At 33.7% G+C, this 23269-nt stretch overlaps 2 protein-coding genes and 1 pseudogene across 2 annotated transcripts; all 3 read right to left on the bottom strand.

Annotated features, from left to right (window-relative positions):
• Nucleotides 1-2926: 2926 nt before the first annotated feature.
• LOC124229135 (olfactory receptor 8H1-like) lies at nt 2927-3631 on the bottom strand (annotated as a pseudogene).
• A 6703-nt stretch (nt 3632-10334) lies between these two features.
• Nucleotides 10335-11267, bottom strand: LOC124228344 (olfactory receptor 8I2). Its single transcript, XM_046642775.1, has one exon. It carries the CDS (start codon nt 11265-11267, stop codon nt 10335-10337), a length of 933 nt encoding a protein of 310 aa, XP_046498731.1.
• A 10266-nt stretch (nt 11268-21533) lies between these two features.
• Nucleotides 21534-22472, bottom strand: LOC124228716 (olfactory receptor 1052-like). Its single transcript, XM_046643415.1, has one exon. The coding sequence runs from the start codon at nt 22470-22472 to the stop codon at nt 21534-21536; it is 939 nt and encodes a 312-aa protein (XP_046499371.1).
• Nucleotides 22473-23269: the final 797 nt, after the last annotated feature.

Genomic DNA, 23269 nt, shown 5'->3' with positions numbered 1-23269 from the left:
AAGCTTCAGTTTCTTGATATTCTCTGGACATTAGCTTCTCTGTAAAAGAACTTCAAGGACAGGTGATTAGATAAAACTTTAGTGTGAGTCCAGCTCGAGGCCATCTGGGCTTTAATGATTTGTAATTTCTATTTGGTTGTAATGCTCAGGGAGTCAGAGGTTAAAGAAACAAATATTTACATATGAGTGTAACTAAAGAAGCAGGGAACTGGGAATGTGTGCTTCCAGTTTTTAACCCCATATATGCTGGGTTCACTGTAGGGGAACCAATATCATGGCTGACATTAACGAAGAGCGAGTAACATTATATCATATTTATATTAAATAGTATTTTGACATGGCACCATTAATAAGATTATGTTTCATATTATTTCAGACCACATCTTTCATAAAATGTGATATGTACTACTGTAAAAATGAAATTGCAGGGCAAATGCAAATAGTCTAAATCTTTGATATTGCTCATAGATTGTTACATTTGTAGTAACATTATGTACGTGCTTTCTAAACTATATTATAAAGAAGATAGGGTAGTGTTAATTCAATTTAATTCAAGCAGTATTTCCCCAACTTAAGTGTTATTACAAAATCATAGAATCTGTTGACCATCTTTGTCAATACAAACCAACAGTATACATTTCCTAATCTTAGAAATAGACATATAAGAAAGCAAGGTAAAAACACAGTTTACAAAAAAGATCAGAAAAACGAAAACAGCCTGTAACCATAGGAAATCACATAATGCATGTACAAGAGAAGAGGTGAGTCAAAAAAGCATATTAATAACAATAAATGTTTTCAAATACTTATCTCTAATTGCAAAGAAAAACAAATAGCAATAATTGTAAATAATATAGTATATTACTGTTGCTTTAATGAAAACAATTTACCTAGATACAAAGTTTAACATATAAAACCAAATGCTTGGAAAATGGAGAAATATGTTCTTAAATAGCCTTTAAATAGCAAAGAAAATTAAAACTATAATTCAAAATTATGTAGAGAAAAAATTTAAAAATAAAGGAAATTTTAAAACTCCACCTGAAAACAATTTATGGGTTGCACAAAATCTGAATTCATTTTAATTCTTAGCTTTACAACTTGTCTGTGTTAAAAAAATTAAAACAAATAAGGCAAACATGTAATTCAAGAATTTATTTTTAATGACCGAAGAAAATCGATAGAAATAAGGAGAAAGGCAAGGGTTCTTTATAACACACAGAATTTCAACAAAGAAGCAGTTTACTGAAGCTTCGTACCACATCACAGAAAGACAGCATTTTAAAATGTTTAGCAAATAACCCCCAAAGAGGTGTCACTGAGTCAATTTTTAACTTGATGAATTTACAACATTTCAGGTCCAAAGCATTACAAGATAAGAGTCTTGATTTTTCTCAGGTACCAAGAACACATTAGTCTCACAGTTTTCGATGACAAAGATATTATCAAATGTTAAACTTATAAGTGTATAAAGAAAGATGCAAAAAAGTACACAGAAAACTACAGAAATTTTGCTATATATGTAAAATATGCACATACATGTGTAACTATTGATCTAGAAGATCAAGAACTGGTAACAATTGTCACAATATTTTTATTTCCTTAATATTTCAGTATTACTCAAATTTTCTCCAATGTTAATATATACCACTCAAAATCAAAACTTGTGGAGTGCTGAGTTTTTCCTTGTCTGTTTCTGTGTTTGTCAATTAAGTTAAGCAAAAGTAATTTATAAAACATAAGTGAGGGGTCGCCCCGCGGCCGAGTGGTTAAGTTCCCGCGCTTTGCTTCGGCTGCCCAGGGTTCGGATCCTGGGCCGCGGACATGGCACCGCTCATCAGGCCATGGTGAGGCGGTGTCCCAAGTGCCACAACTAGAAGGACCACAACTACAATACACAACTACATGCTGGGGGGATTTGGGGAGATCAACCAGAAAAAAAAAAAAAAAAGATTGACAACAGTTGTTAGCTCAGGTGCCAATCTTTAAAAAAAAAAAAATAAGTGAATATTCTTTAAGAAAAAGCCATTGTGCATTAAAAATATTGCAGGAATGGAGGTCTTCTAATGATAATGGCCAGCATTTATTAGTACCGCCTTAGGTTCTTCACATCCATCATCTGATTTAAACTTTACAACAAGTCCATGGACCTGGAGTTATTATTTATCTCGTGCAGTTGAAGAAATGGGGTTTAAAGTTTCCATGGTTTATTAAGGGTTATACAGCTAAAAGGGTAGAGGATCTAGAATCTAAATCCTGAAATGTTTGGTTCCAGAGAAAGTACTTGCAATCACTGTACTATATTTCTTCTCTGTTTAATAAATAAATGATTCCATTGTGCCCTAAACAGAGCTCTTTTCTACAATAAAATTCTCTGAAGTTGGAGTATGCATGGATTTGCATCATATAGTTTAAAAAATGACAACTATATTGTCTCATTTTGTGCATCAATTGTCCTTAATAACTCATATTTATACCATATGTTTAACATGTGGTTTCCAATTGCAATACAGATTTCTACAGACATATTCCTGAAAATGTCCAAGATCCTAGTTGGTCAAATAAAGGATCGGTCAACAAAAATACAAACGAATTAAAAAATTCAATTGTTTTTGGAAACAGACCAGGGAAATGCCCTGTGAGGAAGGAAGGAAAGATGATCTTAAAACGTTTAGCATCACTGTTATTTTAAATGCCTGGAGCCCTCTCTCTTCTGCATGACTCTAATGAGAGAATTTTTCATTTCTTTCTTCCTAGCACTATAAATGAGTGGATTCAGCATGGGGATCCTGATAGTATAAAAAACAGAAGCCACTTGATCCTTTCCCAAACAGTAGAACTTACTTGGTTTTAATTAAGTAAAAATCATAGTGCCACGAAATATGGTGACTCCTAGGAGGTGAGAGACACAAGTAGAAAAGGCTTTTCACTTTCCCGAAGTGGAAGTAATTTTCAGGATAGTAGACAGAATGGACACATAGGACACAGATTTTGTGGTAAGAGACATCATTAATGTGGAGCCAGCGACAATGAATCTCATGATTTCGATGTCATGTGTGTCAGTGCATGACAGGGCTAAAATTGGGGATGTGTCACAGAAAAAGTGATGGATTACACTGGAGTTGCAGAAATGCAATCTGCTTGTGCAAAACACATTGACAAAAGAGTCTGTAAAGCCAATCAAATAGGACCCAAAGGTGAGGGAGCAGCAGAGTCTTGTAGACATAACAACTGGGTAGTGTAGAGGATTGTAGATAGCTACATAGTGATCATAGGCCATTGAGGAGAGAAGAAAACATTCAGTGGCACCCAAGAAGACAAAAAAGTACATCTGGGTGAAGCAGCTCATGTATGAAATATACTTGGCGGAAGTCGTTAAGTTCTCTAAGGTTTTAGGTGTGACAACAGTTTAGTAACAGCAGTGAAGAAATGACAGATGACTGAGGAAAAAATACATGGGAATGTGAAGCTGGACATCCAGGTGGATTACCAATATCATCGCAACATTCCCCAGCACAGTAATCAGGTATATCAGGAGAAAGAGCATAAAGAGAACCAGCTGGATCTCTTCAGCATCTGTCAATCCCATAAGGATGAAGTCAGGCACATTTGAATTAGTCTTTCTGTTCATTGTGTTCAACTGCTTTAAACTGTTGAGGAACCAAATTTGGTACTTACCAGGAATGACTTCAAAAGGTTTGGTTTACATGAACGGCCTGGCATATTTATATTGGTTTCATGTTTCTAGAAATTGATAATAATGAGTGGTTTACAAAATATGATGGAAAAAAGTAAATTTGATTGCCAAATTCAGAAATAGGTATAAATTGACATTTGGTCATGATACACTAAAAGCTAACATTGCATAATTGGAATAAAATTGACACTGTTCTAAATGCTTCTCTTTATTAATGCATTTAATCCACAGGAGAACATTATAGAATGTGTGCTACTTTTAGCCACAGTTTTTAGATGAGAAAAAGTCACAGACAGTTAAAGTAACTTATCCAGAGTCAGAGCTTTTAAATGTTTGCTCTGTGATTCTACCAAGATAGACTGACTCCAGGTTGCATGCTCATAAGATTATAGTCGTGTTTGTAATTAATTTCAGCAAACCTGAGGAAAAAAAATGCTAGATATATACTAAACAATGATGGAAATCAGTTTTTTTTTTTTTTTGAGGAAGATTAACCCTGTGCTAACTGCTGCCAATCGTTCTCTTTTGGCTGAGGAAGGCTAGCCCTGAGCTAACATCCACGCCCATCTTCCTCTACTTATATGTAGGATGCCTACCAAAGCATGGCTTTTGCCAAGCGGTGCCATGTCCTCACCCAGGATCCAAACCAGCGAACCGCGGGCTGCCAGAAGCAGAACATGCACACTTAACCACTGTACCACCAGGCCAGCCCCTGGAAATCAGTTTTAATGCATCATTTACTGTCATTTTGTTTCCAGTATTATTTAATGCTAATGATAAATAATTTTCAATCTTAGCAGGATATATTAAAATTATAAACCACGTATTAATATAAATTTCCAAAAGATACGATGTTTTCCTAACTTGACCATTCCAAATCAAATTTTTGCCAAAAATTATATTTCTAAAATATGTACATTGCATATAGACCCTGATTCTATCTACTCTATATTTCTGTTTCCACAAATCTTGACATTACTTAGGGTAAGGTCTAAATGCTATATGTATGCATACTCTTCTGATAATGTCACCATTTTATTTGATCCTAACTAAAACCCTCTAATTTTGAGAATAATACTGACTGTGAGCTAAAGTTCATGAAAAAAAACCTGTCTTCCAATGTCATCTGTCTAAAAATCTGTCAACCTCAAATTATTCTCACAAACAAAATATGAAAACCATTTGAGCTGAAAATTTCTGTAATATTTTTTAAATAAATTATTTTTAAATGTTAGTGCATTCACTTTCTGTTTTATTCTGAGGTAAAAATAAGTCAACCAAGAAATTTTGTTCAGATCCTGGGCAAATGGAAAATCTGCCAGGACATTGTGTCTAAAAAGAATATCAGAGGTCTACTGTAAGCAGAAGCGGAGCCGAGTGTGCCACGTGTCTCATCCCGATAATTCCAGGGCACCTCATATGTGGGAGACTAATGATACTCCAACATTTGGTCATCACCAGGGACCAGTTTCAAAGGAAATTGCTTGGCATGTTTCCAAGGACAAAAGTTCAAGGAGTAAATGCAGTTGTGTTACGTTTTGAGAAAACAGTTGTCTTTTTCCTTAGAAGACACACAATGAAGAGCCTGATGGATTGGCCTTCCTTTGGATGCTCTAAACATTTGACTGAGGTGGTGGAGATGATACTTCTAAAGAAATACTTCACTACTCTATGACTGAAACTATCACAAATGGAAGGATACATTTTTCACAATGAAACATTTTTATACATAAAAATGTGATACAATCATAGGAGTAAATATGATCATTAGAAAAAAAATTAGAATTCAACAAAATTCAAAGAACAAAATGAAAATTATACAAAACTCTTGGACCACGTTGATGAATTTCTCCCAAGTATTGTCCTTGGTTCATATAATGCTTATTTTTGTACCTATAGATTTGCATAATTACTCTACTGTTTATTCAGTATCTAATCTAAATCTTATGACTAAAATTTCGTCATATATCATGACCAATGTTATATTATCCTTTGATAAAATTCACAGTTTTATGTATTATACATTGACTGGCACTCCACAACTAACTTCTAGAAGTGTTCATTAGATGATAAATAGATATTTTGATTTTACTATTTTAGTGTAGCTGTTTTTTATTTTATAAGAAAAACTAGAGTAGGAACGCAAAATCAGCACTGAGACTAGTAAACATTTTATGGTTAATTTAGTGGCCCAAAACTCACTTCTTCTGTATATAACCAGGCCAAGTATTTTCTTAAATGTGAATCAAAAGACATTAAAATATGAAAAGAAAGCTGATATGTTTTATTGAGGATTATTTGTCCAAGATGAGGAAGTAAAGGGAGAATCTGAAAAGAGATAGGCTGAGAATCAGACTGAAATATTCTTGTGAGTCTTGCATTAATTCATGATACTGAAATCAGTTGTCATGTAGATTTAAAAGTGACTCAGAGGAAAGTACGCTCTTACTCCAGAATTTAAGGAGATAATTTGTTGGTGTGGATAAAGCAGCTACTTTTGTGTTATTTTATCTTTGATAAACTTTGCAGGGGCAATTCTTCTAGTCATCAAAAATTCAGTGCTGCTAAGACAGCGTTATTTGGAGATTAAAAAGCCAACATAAACTTATTTGACAATAGGTAAGCTTGGGTGTTAAGCCAAAAGAGACTAATGGCAATCTTCAGTGTAAGTTCCACCTCAGTAGGCCTGGTTATTGCAAAACTACCAGGAGCAAGTTCTTCTTGCTCAATATTGTCCCAACATTGAAACCCATTTGATCATGTTTAGTGTTGTTAATGATTTCAGGGCTATTCTTGTACCATTTATTGTCATGGCAGAAACCAAATTCTCATCAGAGATTTTAAATCTCTTTTGATTTAATAATGATATAGTTTCATTCCCCAGCTCATTACAGTTTAAACCGTGCTTCCTATATATTGTTTTTCTTTTCTATCTCTCTTTGTTGGATTATTCTAGCTATCATTTTTTTTAATTTCTTTCTTCTTCTACTCATGAAAGAATGGATCTCTTTTCTTTTTGCAATAAATGCTGTTCGATAATTTTTGCTTTATAATTTATTAATTGTTAACTAAGTTTTCCCATTTTTGCCCTACTTCATTAGATTTGTGAGAGAAGAAAAATAAAAATTTTTCATCAACTCTTCTAGGTTCTTGGCTGAGACCCCCTATAATAAAAAACAGATTAACAGGATAAAAACAAATTTAGTAACATGTATACCTCTTTATACATGAGAGATACCCAGGAAAACTGAGTGACTCCCCCAAATGACCCAATTCAGCACCTTAAATACCATCTCAAGCTAAAGACAAAAGAAAATGTTGGAGGGGTGGGAGCCAGTTATAAGAGGTTACCAGGAAAAGAAAAGTAAACAAGGATGTTTTAATTTCATGCTTTCTCCACTGAAAGAGTTTCTGAAGATTTAGTCATCCTGCTCTTCCTGGTACCTAGAGGGAGACATCCTTACAAATGAAGATCTCCCTTAAAAATAACTCTTACAAAAGGATAATTTCTACTAATTATTTTTATATAGCTCCTCTAATCATTCCCTCACATCAATATTTTGAAAGGCAAATATCATGAACAAAATCCTAACTTATTCTACACTACTTTCTCCCATTGTCACATAATAATCTGCAATTCATTTCTGAATGGACCTCTAATCTTTGTGTATGGACAGGAGAGTGAGTCTGACTCTAAGTGATATCAAAAAGTTAGTTTCGTTCAATTTATTTCATTTTTATTGAATAATTGTTCTTCAGGAATTCCTGCAATACTTCTTGCAATAAAACAAGTTAAGTGAAATAATCTTTTAAAAATAATTTTGATGGAAAAGGAATCTGAAAGGTGGTGAAATACAACACAAACTCAAGGAATACAAATGGTTCACAGGAATATTACAAAGTCATCACAGATATAACAGACTGAAAGAAAAACTATGTCTTTATTTTGAAGGCTGATAAATATATTTTAAATTGAATATCTTTTTTCAGCATAATAGAAGAAGATATTTGGCAAATTTCGCATACTCTGATCACTTCTGGGACAGAGGCACAAACACTATGAAGTTGCTTATCTGGATTGGTCAAGATAAAGAGTTCTGGAAGAGTCCAGTAGAAAGAATGACAGAAGCAATGGTAAACATATGCATGGCCCATTCTGGAAAGATGTGTATCGCAGGGTCTAGAGGGAAGTTACAGAAAGATCAGCTAGAAGAGAGAGTGATGGGAGGTATATCAGGGACAAATATAAAGAGCATATTGAAAAACATATGTGGACATTTAATCATAACTATGGACAAATAAAATATATTACTACTGCTTATGGTAAGCAGGAACAGTGTGTCATAATTTTGCTCCTACAGGGTGACCAGCAAGAAAGTGTTAATAATTTAAAAAGAACTATTAGATAAGTAATTTTATTAATACTAAATATTGTCTTGAAATTATCTATAGAAGAATACATATTCAATGAAAGTGAAAATAAAAACAATACATATAAGTAGAACCAGGGTAAATAAACATAAGGTGCAAAGGTCCTGATGTTACACACAATTATTAAAAAATAAGCATTGTATTTAGAATACATGAATGAAAATCTTTGATGGATAAAGAGAAAAGAATGAAATATAATCAGTTTAGTAGTTCTCAATGATGATGATGAGAAATCTTCAGAGCAACCAATCTGATTCAGACACTGTGATTAGAAGGAAAAACATCTCAGGATGGCTTAATAAGAGGGAATGAGTGATGAGATAGACAGTATTCTCAAGCTGTCCTTAAAATAGTGTGTAGTATGTTTCATATGTTGTCAATGACAATACCTTATAATGTAAAATATTACATTGTGCAATGAAGTTTGCAGAAGCCAGACCCCCGTAATATAGATCAGAGAAGAAAATTAAAAATCTCAAAACCAAATATATACACAGGCACATGCAGATTTCTTCACAAGCCACTCCCAAGACTAAAGACTGATTCTCTTTATACAAGGTTTGTTTGTGACATATGATATATGAGAATGCCTAACCACTTCAGTCCAATTATTTAAAATCATGTATACAATGTATAATTCTGTGTATACTTATTTCCATATTCTAACCATTCAGGAAAAAATCATTTGTAAAGGAATATATCTGTTAATTACCATGCCATTTCTAACATATAAGTAAGAAATATTTTTGAAAGAATTCTAAAAATAGAATTTTCAACTAAACTCATATTTTTTGAATGCCAATATGCACATGATTGTCCAAACAACAAGGAAGGATACAACATGAGTAAGGTAGAATCCTTGGCCTTATGAATTCATCACTGTCCATTCACAAGCAAACAAAAAGTAAAGAAAATATTTACTGACATATTTTATATGTAACACCTTTGCCAGATGTTGTGAAGAGCACAAATGTGAATAAGTAAATTCCTCTCAAAGAGCTTACAATCTTCTTGGGGGAAGCGAAATATTATAAACACATACATTTTCTTTTAAGAGCACCTCATCAAATTGATCTTCAGTTCCTTTCAACATACATTTTAAATGTGATTGTCTAACTCCTCTGATTTCTATTCAATGATTCGTGCACAGAACCGACAGCACTGAGGGATACATCTTTGCCAGTGGTCATTTTGTGGGAGAGATCTTTAAACAGAGCTTATGTTAAAGTCTCTTTTCAAGTAAAGATAAAACAAAAAACCAGTTTCTCCTTTGAATACTATAGACTTAACAAAATCTTTCTGCCTGATTTGGAGAAATGAGAATCTCCATATGCACCTCCAAAATGTCTCAGGAATTATGGTACAGCTAGTGCTTCGTTTATCTACACACATGCACACATACACACATACACATACGTGCACACTCATTTAAAAGGTTATGAAGTCTTTGAATTTAGGGAGGCATACTATGGTTATGTAGAAATTAAACTTCTGTTTTTGGTGGAAAACATACTCCACTTCATAAACACATTGCTTTTCTATGTAATCAAAGATCACATTTCTTAGATAAATGATCAAAATTTTAACTGTTATGGCAAAATGAATCAACATTATCAAGAGATTTCTCTTTACTACCTGATGTCTGTTGTCATCATTAGTGTTTGCACCTCACTGAAATGACCTCAATCTCACCATCCCTCCCCCCTGTGTGGCTTATACTTGCTTTTGTTAATCTTATACTCTTTCCTTTGCTCTCAGGCTATTAGCTACCATTTCTTGTTGTTAATAACATTTAAGAGTCATAATCTCTTAATCTAGTAATTTTCTACTTTCAATTTTTTGATAGCTGAGAAAACAGAATGTCGAACCGTATGAAAAGTCAATTTATTGTTTAACACGTTTCAGTGTGATGGCATGATCAAAGATATTCAAGGATGGATTCAATCGCCGGTCAGATGCCTCCTTACTTACTTGTGCGTGTCTATGTCTGAATAATTTATGTACTGAACTGAACTCCTAATATGATGATTCAATATTCCGTATAAACAAATAAAGTAATAATTTACCTCTCGAATTTCCAGACTCTAAGTTATCGTTTAGTTTGTGTTATGCCTTTTGAGTTTACTCTACTGTTTTCCTAATTATCGGAGCGATTGAATGCCTTAAACCATACAGGTTTGTTTTAATTGTAACATGAATAGATTTATCATGGAAAACGTTTTCTGTGTATGAATCTCAGGAGAGCATTTTTTACATCTTTGTTCCTCAGACTATAGATCAGTGGATTCAGCATTGGAATGACAATGGTATAGAATACAGATGCCACCTGTGCCTGCGTCAGGGATGATGTGTTATCAGGCTGCAAATATGTAAAAATCAGGGACCCATAGAAGATAGTTACACCTATGAGGTGGGATGCACAGGTGGAAAAGGCCTTCTGTCTGCCTGCTACAGATTGGATCCTCAGGATGGCTGAGATGATGGCAGTGTAAGTGATTGTGATGATGAGGAGAGAACTAAGAAGAGTGCACCCAGCTAAAACAAAGATCACCATTTCTGTGCTGAGTGTGTCTACACAGGACAGGGCCAAAAGAGCTGTGGTGTCACAGAAAAAATGATTGATGGTGGAATCACAGAATGATAAACTGCTTATCACACAGATGGATATCATAGAATTTGTGAAGCCTATTATATATGGAATTACACCCAGCCAGGTACACATTTTCTGGGACATAACCATTGAATACAATAAAGGATTGCAGATTGCTACATAGCGGTCAAAGGCCATTGATCCCAGAAGAAAGCACTCACTACACACCAAACCCACAAAAAAGTACATTTGGACAAAGCAGCCAACAAAGGAGATGGTTTTCTGCTTGGACTGGAAATTTACCAGTGCCTTGGGTGTTATAGTAGAGGAATAAAATATGTCAATGAATGCTAAATTGCTAAGAAAAAAGTACATAGGTGTGTGAAGGTGAGAATCAATTCTGATTAACATGATTAGTCCAAGGTTCCCCAAAACAGTGAACAGATAAATAAAGAGAAACATCAAGAAGAGGCCGACTTGTAGTTCAGGGTGATTTGTAAATCCAGAGAGGATGAAGAGAGTCACCTCAGTGAAATTCTTCTCAGCCATTTTATCAACTCAGGCTCCTGACTTACCTCCTGGATAACAATAACAAAAGTTAGAGAGGGATTTAAGTCTAAAGATCTAATAATCAAAGTTGACTTAGTCTCCAATAATGAGAGAGCAACAAAGGGAAAGCAAATGTTTAATGACTTGAAGTTGATTGAGAATTTACATATGATTTCCTTTTTTATTTATAGAACTGACAGACACTTTTAAAAAATTCAAAGTTCACAAATGTATGGAGTTGGTAGAACTCTAAAAGATATCTATCTGGAATGATTTTTCAAAAGATTCCTCCTGAGACATACCATCCTCTATCCCAGTCTATGATTGGGCCCAAAATCATATACTTAGGAATTTCTCTGTTGGAATCAAATATATGATACTCTCAGGAAACATAAAGGTTATTTAGGAAAGGAGGTTCTATAATTTGTAAATTTAATGATACCTCATGTGACAGTCTTAAATTTTCAACCCCTAAGAGTTACTTTACAGCATTGTTTGAGGAACTTAATGAGATCTTATATGGACACATGTAATAGTTCCATACATGTGATACATACATGTAATATAATTACATACATGTAATACAATGTACTGACAATGTAAATAATTATTGAGCCCCTTGGACTCAATAAAATTTTGCATAAAAAACAATATAAATGTGTGTGTATATATATATACATATTTATTTCTAGAGAGAGTGACATACTGCATACTTTACATGTTAATGCTAAAATTCTTTGTATATTTTTTTCTATCAAAAAATTAGAAATTTCTTTCTATTTGTGAGCTAAGACCAAATGAGAAACTTAATCTATGACACAAACAAATTGTTTTGTGTTTGTAGTTAGTGAACATTTGTTTCCAATAAAAAGTGCATGATAGTCCATGACATCAGGCGTCAATTCATTGCGAAACAGCAGTTTTCAAGTCAATGATAAAAAGGCTACAAACAGTAAAATGAATGTGATTTGTTATATCTAAAATAAAGAATCAAAATATAAGGTGATCTCACTAGAAATTAGAGAACTTATTTGCTTAATGCAATTGACATATGCACATGATAAATAAAAACTGAAAATAATGTGATATTAATGCAAGTTTGTTTCAGACATTTAACACTCTACTTGAGTAACCCAAACAGACTTGATGTTATAGTGAGTATATTTAATAATTCAATGTCTCCTGTGGTCATAAGTGTTCTTATTTATTTACCCATTCATTTGTCTAACAAACATTTAGTCAATGAAGGCATTTTAGTCTTGCCTGTCATTAAAGGCATTTTCCTTAAGGCTTACTGGAAGATGCAGGCCCGTAAAAAGAAAAAGTCTCTCAGTGTGAGAAACACTGACACATACACAAAGTTACAGAAAGAAGAAAATGATAAAAGTAAACTTACCTGGGATTTAGTCAACCAAAGGAAATCCCCTTCTCTTCCAGCCAACTTACACCTATTTTGAGGTTTATGATCAGACAACAAGAAGAGAAAACATTGTGCAGCATTCACCAAATTCACCATTAATTTTTTGCATAGAAATATGTTTGCCTCATCTGCAATTCTGAATCCCATGAATTGTCAATATAATGGCTTGAATGTGTTGTTATTGTTGTTGCTGCTGCTGCTGTTAGCACAGAGCTCTATTTCCTATTTAATGGACCCCTATTAATATTATGAAGTTGATGAAAAGAATATTGGTGGTTTTTATGACAGTTCTGGGTATTGTATATGTTAAATTCCATTGATAAAATAAAAATAAGAACCAAGTTAACAGAGTAATTGTTTATGTGCCTTCTTGAGAATTAAAATCTAATTTTTTAGCTCAAACCTAGATTTGTGTTAGGATTAGTTTTATTCTTAGTGTATTTCTAAAGCAGTCGCATGACAAGGATTGTCTTCTGAAATCTCGTTGTTACACAGTCTTACACCGGCATCTCTCCCTCAAATTCTCAAACTCACATCATAAAGGAATTGGTCAATTAGAATCTTTGATCTCTTGAGGTCTGTATCTTAATTGAACCCCAAGGTCTATTCCTAATTTGCCTGGGATACATCTCCAATGGAAACCTGCAGAAATACATATTCCTTAATTTTGTGTATTTCAGTTTAAATGGCCAGAGACATAATAAAAATGTAATTGATATAGGATTAAAAGTAATGTTTATTTTGACATTATTAGTGTATATATTCATTAATATATACATAAAAGCTTTTGTAAAGGATTGTGAAAATGTATAAAATACATGGTCTTAGAGAAGCCTCCTAGCAAAAAGAAATGAGTTTTCCTATCTACTGATTTAATGGTGTTAATACACATTGAAAGTATGTTACTACTCATATCAACAAATCATGTGTGTATTTATTTTTAATGTAGACATTCAGTGATTTTTAATTGACTGTGCTAAATGGTACATACACAAAATCCTTGGCTGTGATGAAGTATACCATCTAGGAAAAGGAACAAGAGACCTTAAGGAAAACTCAAATTCATGCTCTCAGTTTCATGCTCAGCTCATAGGTGAGCACTTCTAAAAGTTCAACTCACATTATTATTCCATTTGTTGTTTATGTTTTTAAAGCGGTTTCCTAGGCCACACTCTATAAAGATTCTAAGTTGGCAGGTCTGAGATTGACCCACAAAAGTAAATTTTTCAAAATGCCTCAGGTCCATGCACTATTGACCAACACTTTGACAAACACTAGCTTAGAAGGATCTCACAGATGTCTAACTAAACTATTTTTCTACTGTGATTTTTACATTCTTTTATTTTACTTATCTTTTAAAAAGTATTAGTATTACAGGGATGAAACAAGATGTTCTTCCCTGGGGAAGGAAAAAGTACATTTCTCATTCTAGTTGTCACATTAGAAATTTCAAAAAAGGGATACAATCTATTATAGATGTGTCATATCTAGGACAAAAGAAACGTATTACATTTTTTTCCCCTCTAGTATGTCTCTTGAGAAAATAAAACTTTGAAAGAATTGGGTTGTATATCTTAAATCTCAAATTTCCATCCCTGCTCTTATTTATTCCTTCAACATACATTTATTGAGCAACTAATAAATGATAGATATTATGCTTTGTGTGGTACTACAAAGATGAGAATGATATTGTCTCTCCTTTCACATTACTTAGAGTTAATTGTCTCTTTCAAGATTCAATATTTGTCTCAGTTCTTTAATATTCTGATATTTGTTGAGCTTAAAGGACAGTGGGCACCCATATATAAATGGTGTAGGGGTATGATTGACTATGCTCTAGGATCAATGAACATTTAATAAATGCTTATTCAATTGAATTCATGTTTGCTTATAAAGTCACTGAGTTCTAGCTGTTAATCAACTATATTTAACTTTTATTTAGATATTTTTAGACTTAGAATTTCTGTATACTCTTCACCCAGCTTCGCAAATGTTAACATCTTACATAGTCACAGTACAATGAACACTAAGAAATTTATATTGATACACTAATGTTAACTAAACTACAGATTTGATTCAGATTCACCAGTTTTTCCAAAAAGTCATTTTTTCTGTTCCATGATCCAATTCAGAACATTAAGCTGCAATTAATGTCACGATGTCTCCTTAGTCTCCTGAAATCTGTGACTGTCCAATTTTCTTTGCTTTTCTTTCATGACTGTGATACTTTTAAGGATTACTCATCAAGTCTTTTGTAGAAGGTCCCTCAATTTGTTTGCCTGATGGTTTCTCACCATTAAATTGAGGTTATTCATTACAGGGAAAAATGCCAGTGAAATGATAGGTATTCCCTGTTCATCTTATCCGAGGGTATATGATGTTGATAAGTGATATTACTAGTGGTGTTAAACTTGATCACTTAGTTAAAGTAGTGTCTGCCAGCCTTCTTTACAGCAAAGTTACGATTCTTTTCTTTGTGCTTTATATATGCATAAATATATATGTATTTACCTACCTTTGGGGAAGATAATTTAGACTGTGTAAATATTTCATTTTTACTTTTTGACATCCTATCAATCTATTGCCTCTACCAATTATTATGATGGTATTTTGGTAACAAATTTTCATTTTCCTTATTCTTTCAACATCTTTTAATTGAAATTATTGTGTAAGGAAGAGTTGTTCTTTCTTCCCTATGTATTTATTTATTTATTTAGTTAGTTAAATAGCAGCAAGTACTTATTGATAATTATTTTGTTCTTGGGTTATTTTCCAATACTACCATGATTTCTTTTGTGGCTTAAATTATTCTAGCTTTGCTAATGGAACCATCATCAAATTAACTCCTATGTGCTTTGCCCTTTGCACATGCTATTGTCTTTTTTCTTTTTTTCACTTCTTATATTCTGGCAGCACAGTATGCTCCAGGCTCATCTTACAGTTTCCCAGGCTTGGCTCTAGTAACAACCACTTCTCCAAGGATCCCTGCTATCTTTTATGGGAAGATGGTGTCTGAAAACCAGGAACTGGACAACATATTTTATTTTCATTTGTGCACTTATATTTTCCCCTTAAGAATATATCACACATATTTTCAATGTTTTTAAAGGTTCAAGTTTCTGTAATTATAACTTTTAAAATCAAGACTCTATGCTATAATTGAAAATGTTTATATTTGGGAACCATAATTCTGAGTTTGTATCCAAAAATATAATTTACTAGCTTTACAACCACGTGATAATTTCTTAATTTCTTTGATCCTCTCAGTGTCTGCATCTGCAAAGTGAGAATAGTAGCACCTGCCTCAAGTGTTTGTGAAAATGAAATTAAATAATATATATAAAACATTTTGCATGATATTGAGAACATAATATGTATTCAATAAATATTTGTCTCATGTCCTTAATATAAATGACTTTATATATATAAAAACACATTTACTTAACTGTTTCCTTCACTGTTGGGCATTTACACTAATCATGATTTTTCTTTGTTTTTTTTTTTAAAGTAATGCAGAATACATATTGATATTTTTCCTTTAAATAAATAACCAGAAGTAGTATTTTGGGGCCAAAACTACAACTTCATGCTACTTATTAGCATGAGGCATTCTAAAGTGGTCTGCCAAGTTTTAATTTCCGTGAGCAGGTCCCTGACCATCAATTTCATCATAACCTTGCCTACGTGGACCATTTATGTCTTATCAAGCTCCATATTTAACAGAGCTCAATAAATCAAAGGTTATCTTATTAGTATTTATTTCATTACTATGCATGGGAAACTGCCTCATATCTTTGTTTACAATTTATATGCCCTTCACTTTAAATATTATTGAGAACCTCATTCCAATAGGTGGTGATTTTTTGGTTTTTTTTACTGTAATAGGTGGAAAAATTCTTAATTTGGTGATTATTTTTTGTTATTTGTTTACTTTTCAGTATCAAATATTCTAGTACATGATAGATAAGAAAGTCTTATGAAATTAACTCACCAATTTATTAAACAAATAAGTGTTGCACACCTACTATATTTCCCAGTAATCTTGGAACTGTGAAGTTGAATAAGATGTGGTCTTTTCCTCACAGGAATAAACAGTCCAGAAGAGGAGCAAGAAGTGAAAAGAAAAATTTACAATCTGATGATCCAGTGGATTCTCCTGGGGTAGGCAGGCCAGGAGAGTAACTGGGTGCCAAGTAGCAGGGGCAGCAGCCTGGCGACCCAGGCCGAGGCCAGAATTGGTGCAGAAACCAATGCAGCAGCAGCACCTCCCCAGGTTCTCAGCTCCCCATTCTCAGGCTTGGAAGCTGGGTGATGGGGAGGAGGGAGTGGAGAGAGGAGGAGAGAGGAAAGGCAGAGGAGAGAGAAAGGGGCAACGGGAAGGGGAGGAAATGAGGGAGGAGGGGAAATAGACTGCCATGCAGAGCAGAGCCTTCAGGTGGGCCAGGGCTGAACTTTGGGCCAGAGTGGGAACTGAGGGCTGGGAACATGCTCAGAGGCCATCACATTCCAGGCTCACTGATGATCAAGTGCATGGTGGATGGCCAGCGAACGGTGGGTAAGATGTGCCCTCTCCTGAGCTATACCAACAGCTCCTTCCAGGAGGAGTATGTCCCCACTATGCAGTCAGCATCACACCCTCGTGGGGCAAGCCATACCTCCCGGGACTCAGTGACATGGTCAGACAGGAAGACTAGGATCATCTGAGGCCTTTACATTATCCAATAACTGATGTCTTCCTTATACGCTTCTCTGGCAAATCCAGCCTCATTTCAAAATGTAGGTACCAAATGTATTCTTTGTATTAGTAAGACTTCAGATTGATCTCTGAGATGACCCCCAAACTTTAGCAAGACTGAATGATATGAGAGAAAAACCTATATGTGTGGAACAAGGACAGAAACTAGCAAAAGATACAAGAGCCTGCTGCTACGTGGAATGTTCAGCTTTCTTAGTTATCATAATTAGCTTGTGAAATGAATCGCTTTGTAGCACTGTGCAGTAAAAAGAGAACTAGGCTAAAAACTAGAATGCTGCTAATTACCCAATGGTGATGAGGCCTAATGCATATATATGTGATGAAAATTTTTCCTCTCTTCAGTACTTGGTTTTCTCATCAGAATAACAGATTATAAGGTTCCATTCAAACATAAATTTCTATGATTCTGACAAAAGAACATGGTGCCAAAAAAGAGGACATTGTGAGCTCTTTGAAATTCATAAGTTATAATCAATTCAATAGCCATCAGCAGAATGCCTAATTGTTGGAATGACGCTTGGAGGCCAACACACATAATGGATCATCTGAGACTCAGGCTGCTCCCTATTACTCCCAAATTGTTGTCCATCTTTTGCTTCAATTTGCCAAGCGATCTTTATCTTCTGTGCACCTCACTCAATCTCAGGATATTATATATTGCAAAACCTCATTACATTAAGTCAAAATATGTTTCTATATTGCTTCAAGTAGTCAAGATATCATTAAAGATACATTTCTTTGATTTTCAAATGTGTTTAGTTCAAAACTTTTAAAATTCTTGTCATTGTATTCCTTTAACCCTATAAATCAAATCTAATCCCTTCTTCTCATGACATTTTTTCAATAATGAGACAATTATAATATGTTCCCTGACTCTTTCAATTCTATATTTCTCTACGTGATATCTTATCATCCTTCTTGTTTTCCCCTGCAAAAAGATGTAAACAAATTGGAATATTTAAATATGTAATATTCTTAACTAAATATGTTAATTCAAGATTGTCTGCCCACAGTAGAATAAAGTAGAACCCAACACACTAATGTCATATTCTTATCATACAAACTATATACATACATATATATGCGTATATATATATTTATAGAGCAAGAGAGACAGATTGATGCATAGATACATAGATATATAGATATATATTGGTATACATTATCATTAGCATTGCACTACTAACAGAGGCTTTTAACAGCAACAAAATCAAACACATTATCTTCAGGTTGGTTATAGACCTAAGCAAAAAGACTACATATACTCACATGCCATTAAATCAGATTAAATTAGTGTTTTAATTAAAAAAGCATAAAAATCTGGTCAGAAACAAGGTCATTACTAAGTGCAGAAGCAGATGAAGCAAACTTCAGGGAAACCTTTGCTTGGTTCGGGTCCCTTAGTGATTGTTGGAGAAACTATTTTTGTATATAAATAGTATCTTGCTAGATCTGAGAAGCTAATTACTGTTGTCCTTTTATATTTCTACCTAAAAGTATTGGGAAAATTCACTCTACCAATTTATTTGTCGAGCAAGAAAAATTTAAAGATGTCTGGGTTCCTCATGGTTTTAATGGTATTCCTAACCAATACCTCTATCTGTAATTCTATAATATTTCAAAACTCCCATTTCTTTTGATTTTACCCCTCATATTGGATTCAACATGCTTTACTTTTCTTGATTTTGGTCCAATGACCATAGTCTCAAGTCCATTTTTGAGGAAAAAGAATAGAAAAACCTTATGTTCTCAAATTTTTTCTCATGAAATCAAGTGATAATTTGAGGAAAAGAACATGATCATTCATTGTATCTTCATTAATTTTCACACTATTGGTTTTGACTTTTTCCTGCATTCTTGAGATTTTATGATGCAGTCCATCCATTATTTGTCTATTAGATTAAAATAACTAAACTTTTAAATAAATATAATTGCATTGATGAAAGAATTCGGTTTTATATAAGTCTTTTGGAAAGTAATTTACCAAAGTATCAAAATAAAAATATTTGCATGTGTTTTGCCAAAGAATTTCATCATTAAAAAATGTATTGAGATGGAAACGATTAGAAAAAATGAAATCATCATTACGCTATAAATTAGTTTTTAAGACATTGAAACCTGAAGTATTAACGCCAGGAGATGGTGCTTTGGTGGCCCCAATCTAGATTTAAATTTTAGTCTGTGATTGGGAAATCATTTTCAGAAAGCCGTTTGCCATGTCATATTGACTCTTTTATTAAATGATAATATTAGTTTTGCTTTTAAAACTTTGTTATAACAATAACAGTGAATAATTTTTTTTGGAAAATGCAAGGCCATTATGGTGATATGCAGTTAAAATATTTGACAATGGGATTATTCTGGAAGAAAATATGGAACGTATAGAGACAGTGAAATAAAATTTACTTTAACACATTCTTTTACATATTTACATAAATTTAATTGTTAAGTAATAATAACAAAATTCCATAGATTTACAAATTTTGACAGATAAGATTTATTGCTATTAGCTAAATATTATTCCATTTGATAGATATAACCATTCTATTCACAAATTCAAAACCATTGTTCCCTACATATTGCAAAGGTGTCATTTAGCGAAGGCTATGCTTGCTTTCTTAACAATTGTGATAACAACAGTGCTGGACTAGGTTTTTCGATGCATGTCTGAGTGAGCGGAACAATAAACACTATACGGAATGATGAACATAAGGAAAATGGGGTTATTGTCATTTTCTTTAAAAACATATATTAGCATTTTTAATTGGCTGTACTGTTTTATGAAAGTTTCCTAAAGGTCGATTTTTAGCAAATTCCAAAGTGCTGATACAAGAGAATATCTTTGCATTGCTATTTTGGTATTTCTGTTAGACAATAGGTAGAAATGGAGTTCCCATAAAAAGAAGCCTCTCTCTGCCTGTGGAATGATTTTTTAAAGTTACATATTCAAATTTTAACAGTTCTAATCAAAGATGGCATACAAAATACATATAGGAAATTCTATTGTTTACGTAAAATGTGCAAGTATATGAATATATGTGTGTTTGAATCTACTTCTCAAATGTGGATGCTGTCTTATTTTGGGTAAGCTTTTAACTACATTGATCCTTTGTTTCTTCATCTGTAACATGGGTCAGCTCTTCCCAAGTTGTAAAGGAGAAGGAAGAATAAGTGCATTCTCTGGAATCAATTCTCAAGATATGTGCATGTATTTCTATTTGTATGTTTGTGTGATTGTCACCTACTGGTTCTGCTATATCCTTTATCAAAACTGAAGATCCTCTTTCATAACTAACCAAGCCTTAGAAGATGGTGTCAAATTATTACATAGGAAGTTAGTACAGATTCAAAATAATAATTTGAGGATTGAAAGGATTCAAACTACACAGTGAAATAAAACTATTTTAAATGGAAGACAGTTGGGATTCAATAGATTCAAAAAGAGGCTTTTTCAGGAATTTCCTTATCTGGCTAAAGGCAGAAACTTCTGCAAGTGAGACTGCCATAAATCCTCTCTCCCTGGGGAATTTTCCCTGCCAGGAAGAAAACAGAGAGGACCACTTGCACCTGCATAAACAATATCACAAAATTTCTTATCTCCCGTTTGTTCCATTAAAAGTCCATTTGCTCTTCCAATAGAACCCTTTATACTCTCTCCCTTTCCCTTTTTAAATTAGGTACCGAAACCCCACCTCTAATTATTGAGCAAACCACTCTTTTGGTGCACTCTTATACACATATGAATAGATTTTGTCTTTTCTCCTGTTAATTTGTCTTTTGTCAGTTTTATTCATAAGACCTCAATTAGTAAACAAAAGGGTAGAGGAAAACTTTCTCCTCTCTGACAGAATATATTGGATATATATATATATATATATATATTGCATATATATGCATGTATGCATGTATATGCATACATATATATTATTATATTATTATCCAAAAGCCAATAATGAATATATCTTTGCACATAAGCTGCTTTGAAAATACCATCCTTCCTTTCTCCAAAAAGTTCCAAAGGCATTTAACAATGCACCTGCCTGTAGTATCAATAAATATTCTTTAAATATTTCTGCTTGAAAATTCTTGGTCACTGAGCAAATATTTTTCTCATAATAATTCTTTTCATTGCTTCTTTGGCTTCTGTATTTCTCACACTGTATATCAGAAGATTTAGTATTGGCAGCAAAAGGGTATAAAACACGGACAGGATTTTGGCTGTATCCTGTGAGCAGCCTGAGCTAGTTCCCAGGTAAGTAAATATCACTGTTCCATAGACAAGAGTCACTACTATTAGGTGGGAGGCACATGTGGAGAAAGCTTTATATCTGCTGCTTGTAGATTTTATCTTCAGGATAGTGAGAAGAATTCCCAGATAGGAATAAACCACTATCAGAAAGGTAAGCACTGATGTGGTTCCAGATAGGACAGTAAACAAAACCTCACTGTACTGGGTGTCAGAACAGGAAAGTTGAAAGAGCAAAGGGATATCACAGAAATAATGGTTAATAACATTGGGCCCACAGAAAGATAGACTGAGCAAGCCGCTCAGGTGGGTGAGTGAGTTGGCACAACCTAGTAGGTAGGACACTGTCACCAGCTGGATGCAGAACCTGAGGGTCATGAGACCTTTGTAGTGAAGTGGGCGGCAAATGGCAACATATCGATCATAGGCCATTGCAGCCAGGAGGAAGCATTCAGTGGTCAGGAGCATGCTGACAAAGGAATACTGAAGGAGGCAACCGTGATAGGAGATGACTTTCAGTCCCGATATGTAGTTCACCAACATTTTAGGAATAAAGACTGAGGAATAGCAGAAATCCAAGAAAGCCAATTGGCTAAGGAAAAAGTATTTGGGAGAATGGAGTTGGGAGCTGACCAAGATTATTGTGATAATCCAAATGTTGCCCACCACGGTAATGAGATAGATCAAGAGAAACAGCACAAAAAGGACAGTGGTCATTTCAGGGTTGTCAGTCAGCCCCAAGAGGATGAATTCAGTTATCATACTGACATTTCTGTCAGCCATTTATGTGGCTCCCCTGTGAGGGATCTGCAGGGAACAAGAGGAAAAAGAAAACAACCAAAGTGTACAGCTGGAATATATGAATTCAATCTACTAGCATCTATGGAAAACAGCACAGTTTTAGTTAATTATAGTAATCCACAGTAAAGCCAATTCTTGCAAGTAGGAAAAGTTAGCCTGATACAAAACTTTAATTGGATCAAAATCTCACCAGGGGATATAAACCGGCATTACACACCATACAAGAAAGCCTGGAAAAATTTAAATCCCACTAAAGAGCCCTAAGAGAAATGTTTGTTTAACAGAGAGAGTTTAGGAGCTGGATCCTGGGTAGCAGTATATTCCAGGTTCCAGAACACAAGGCAAGGACCACATATTTTAAGGAAGTATACCACTTAACAAAGAACAAAAAAACTATTTAACAGGTAAATTTTTGAGACATGTAGCAAAATTAATCTTTATGACATATTTTAACTTAGACAAATAATACATGACACATTAAGAAAAACAACAAACAAGCAGAATATATATTTATATATACATAACATTATTTAATAAAAATTATAGATTATTCATAAAATTAGAAAATGAGAAATGAGTGTCTAACATAGAGAATGAAAAAAATTCAGACATTTTCTATGATAACAACATTCCTTATTTGTTAAAACTCAACTTGTTCCAAGGAGTCATTCTTTGCTACTCCAACAGATATTTATCCTCTGGTTTCTGAACATTTATTATCCCATGGCTTAGGTTAGTACATATCAGAAATTTTTCATTAAGATTGGATCATAAAACAT

Source organism: Equus quagga, chromosome 17 (genome assembly GCF_021613505.1).
Source record: "Equus quagga isolate Etosha38 chromosome 17, UCLA_HA_Equagga_1.0, whole genome shotgun sequence".
Lineage (NCBI taxonomy): Eukaryota > Metazoa > Chordata > Mammalia > Perissodactyla > Equidae > Equus > Equus quagga.
The sequence above is the reverse complement of the archived record's forward strand: the minus strand, read 5'-3'. Positions and strand labels throughout refer to the sequence as shown.

Coding starts and splice junctions, on each gene's coding strand:
- LOC124228344 (XM_046642775.1), bottom strand. CDS start 11,267: ATGGCTGAGAAGAATTTCACTGAGGTGACTCTCTTCATCCTCTCTGGA.
- LOC124228716 (XM_046643415.1), bottom strand. CDS start 22,472: ATGGCTGACAGAAATGTCAGTATGATAACTGAATTCATCCTCTTGGGG.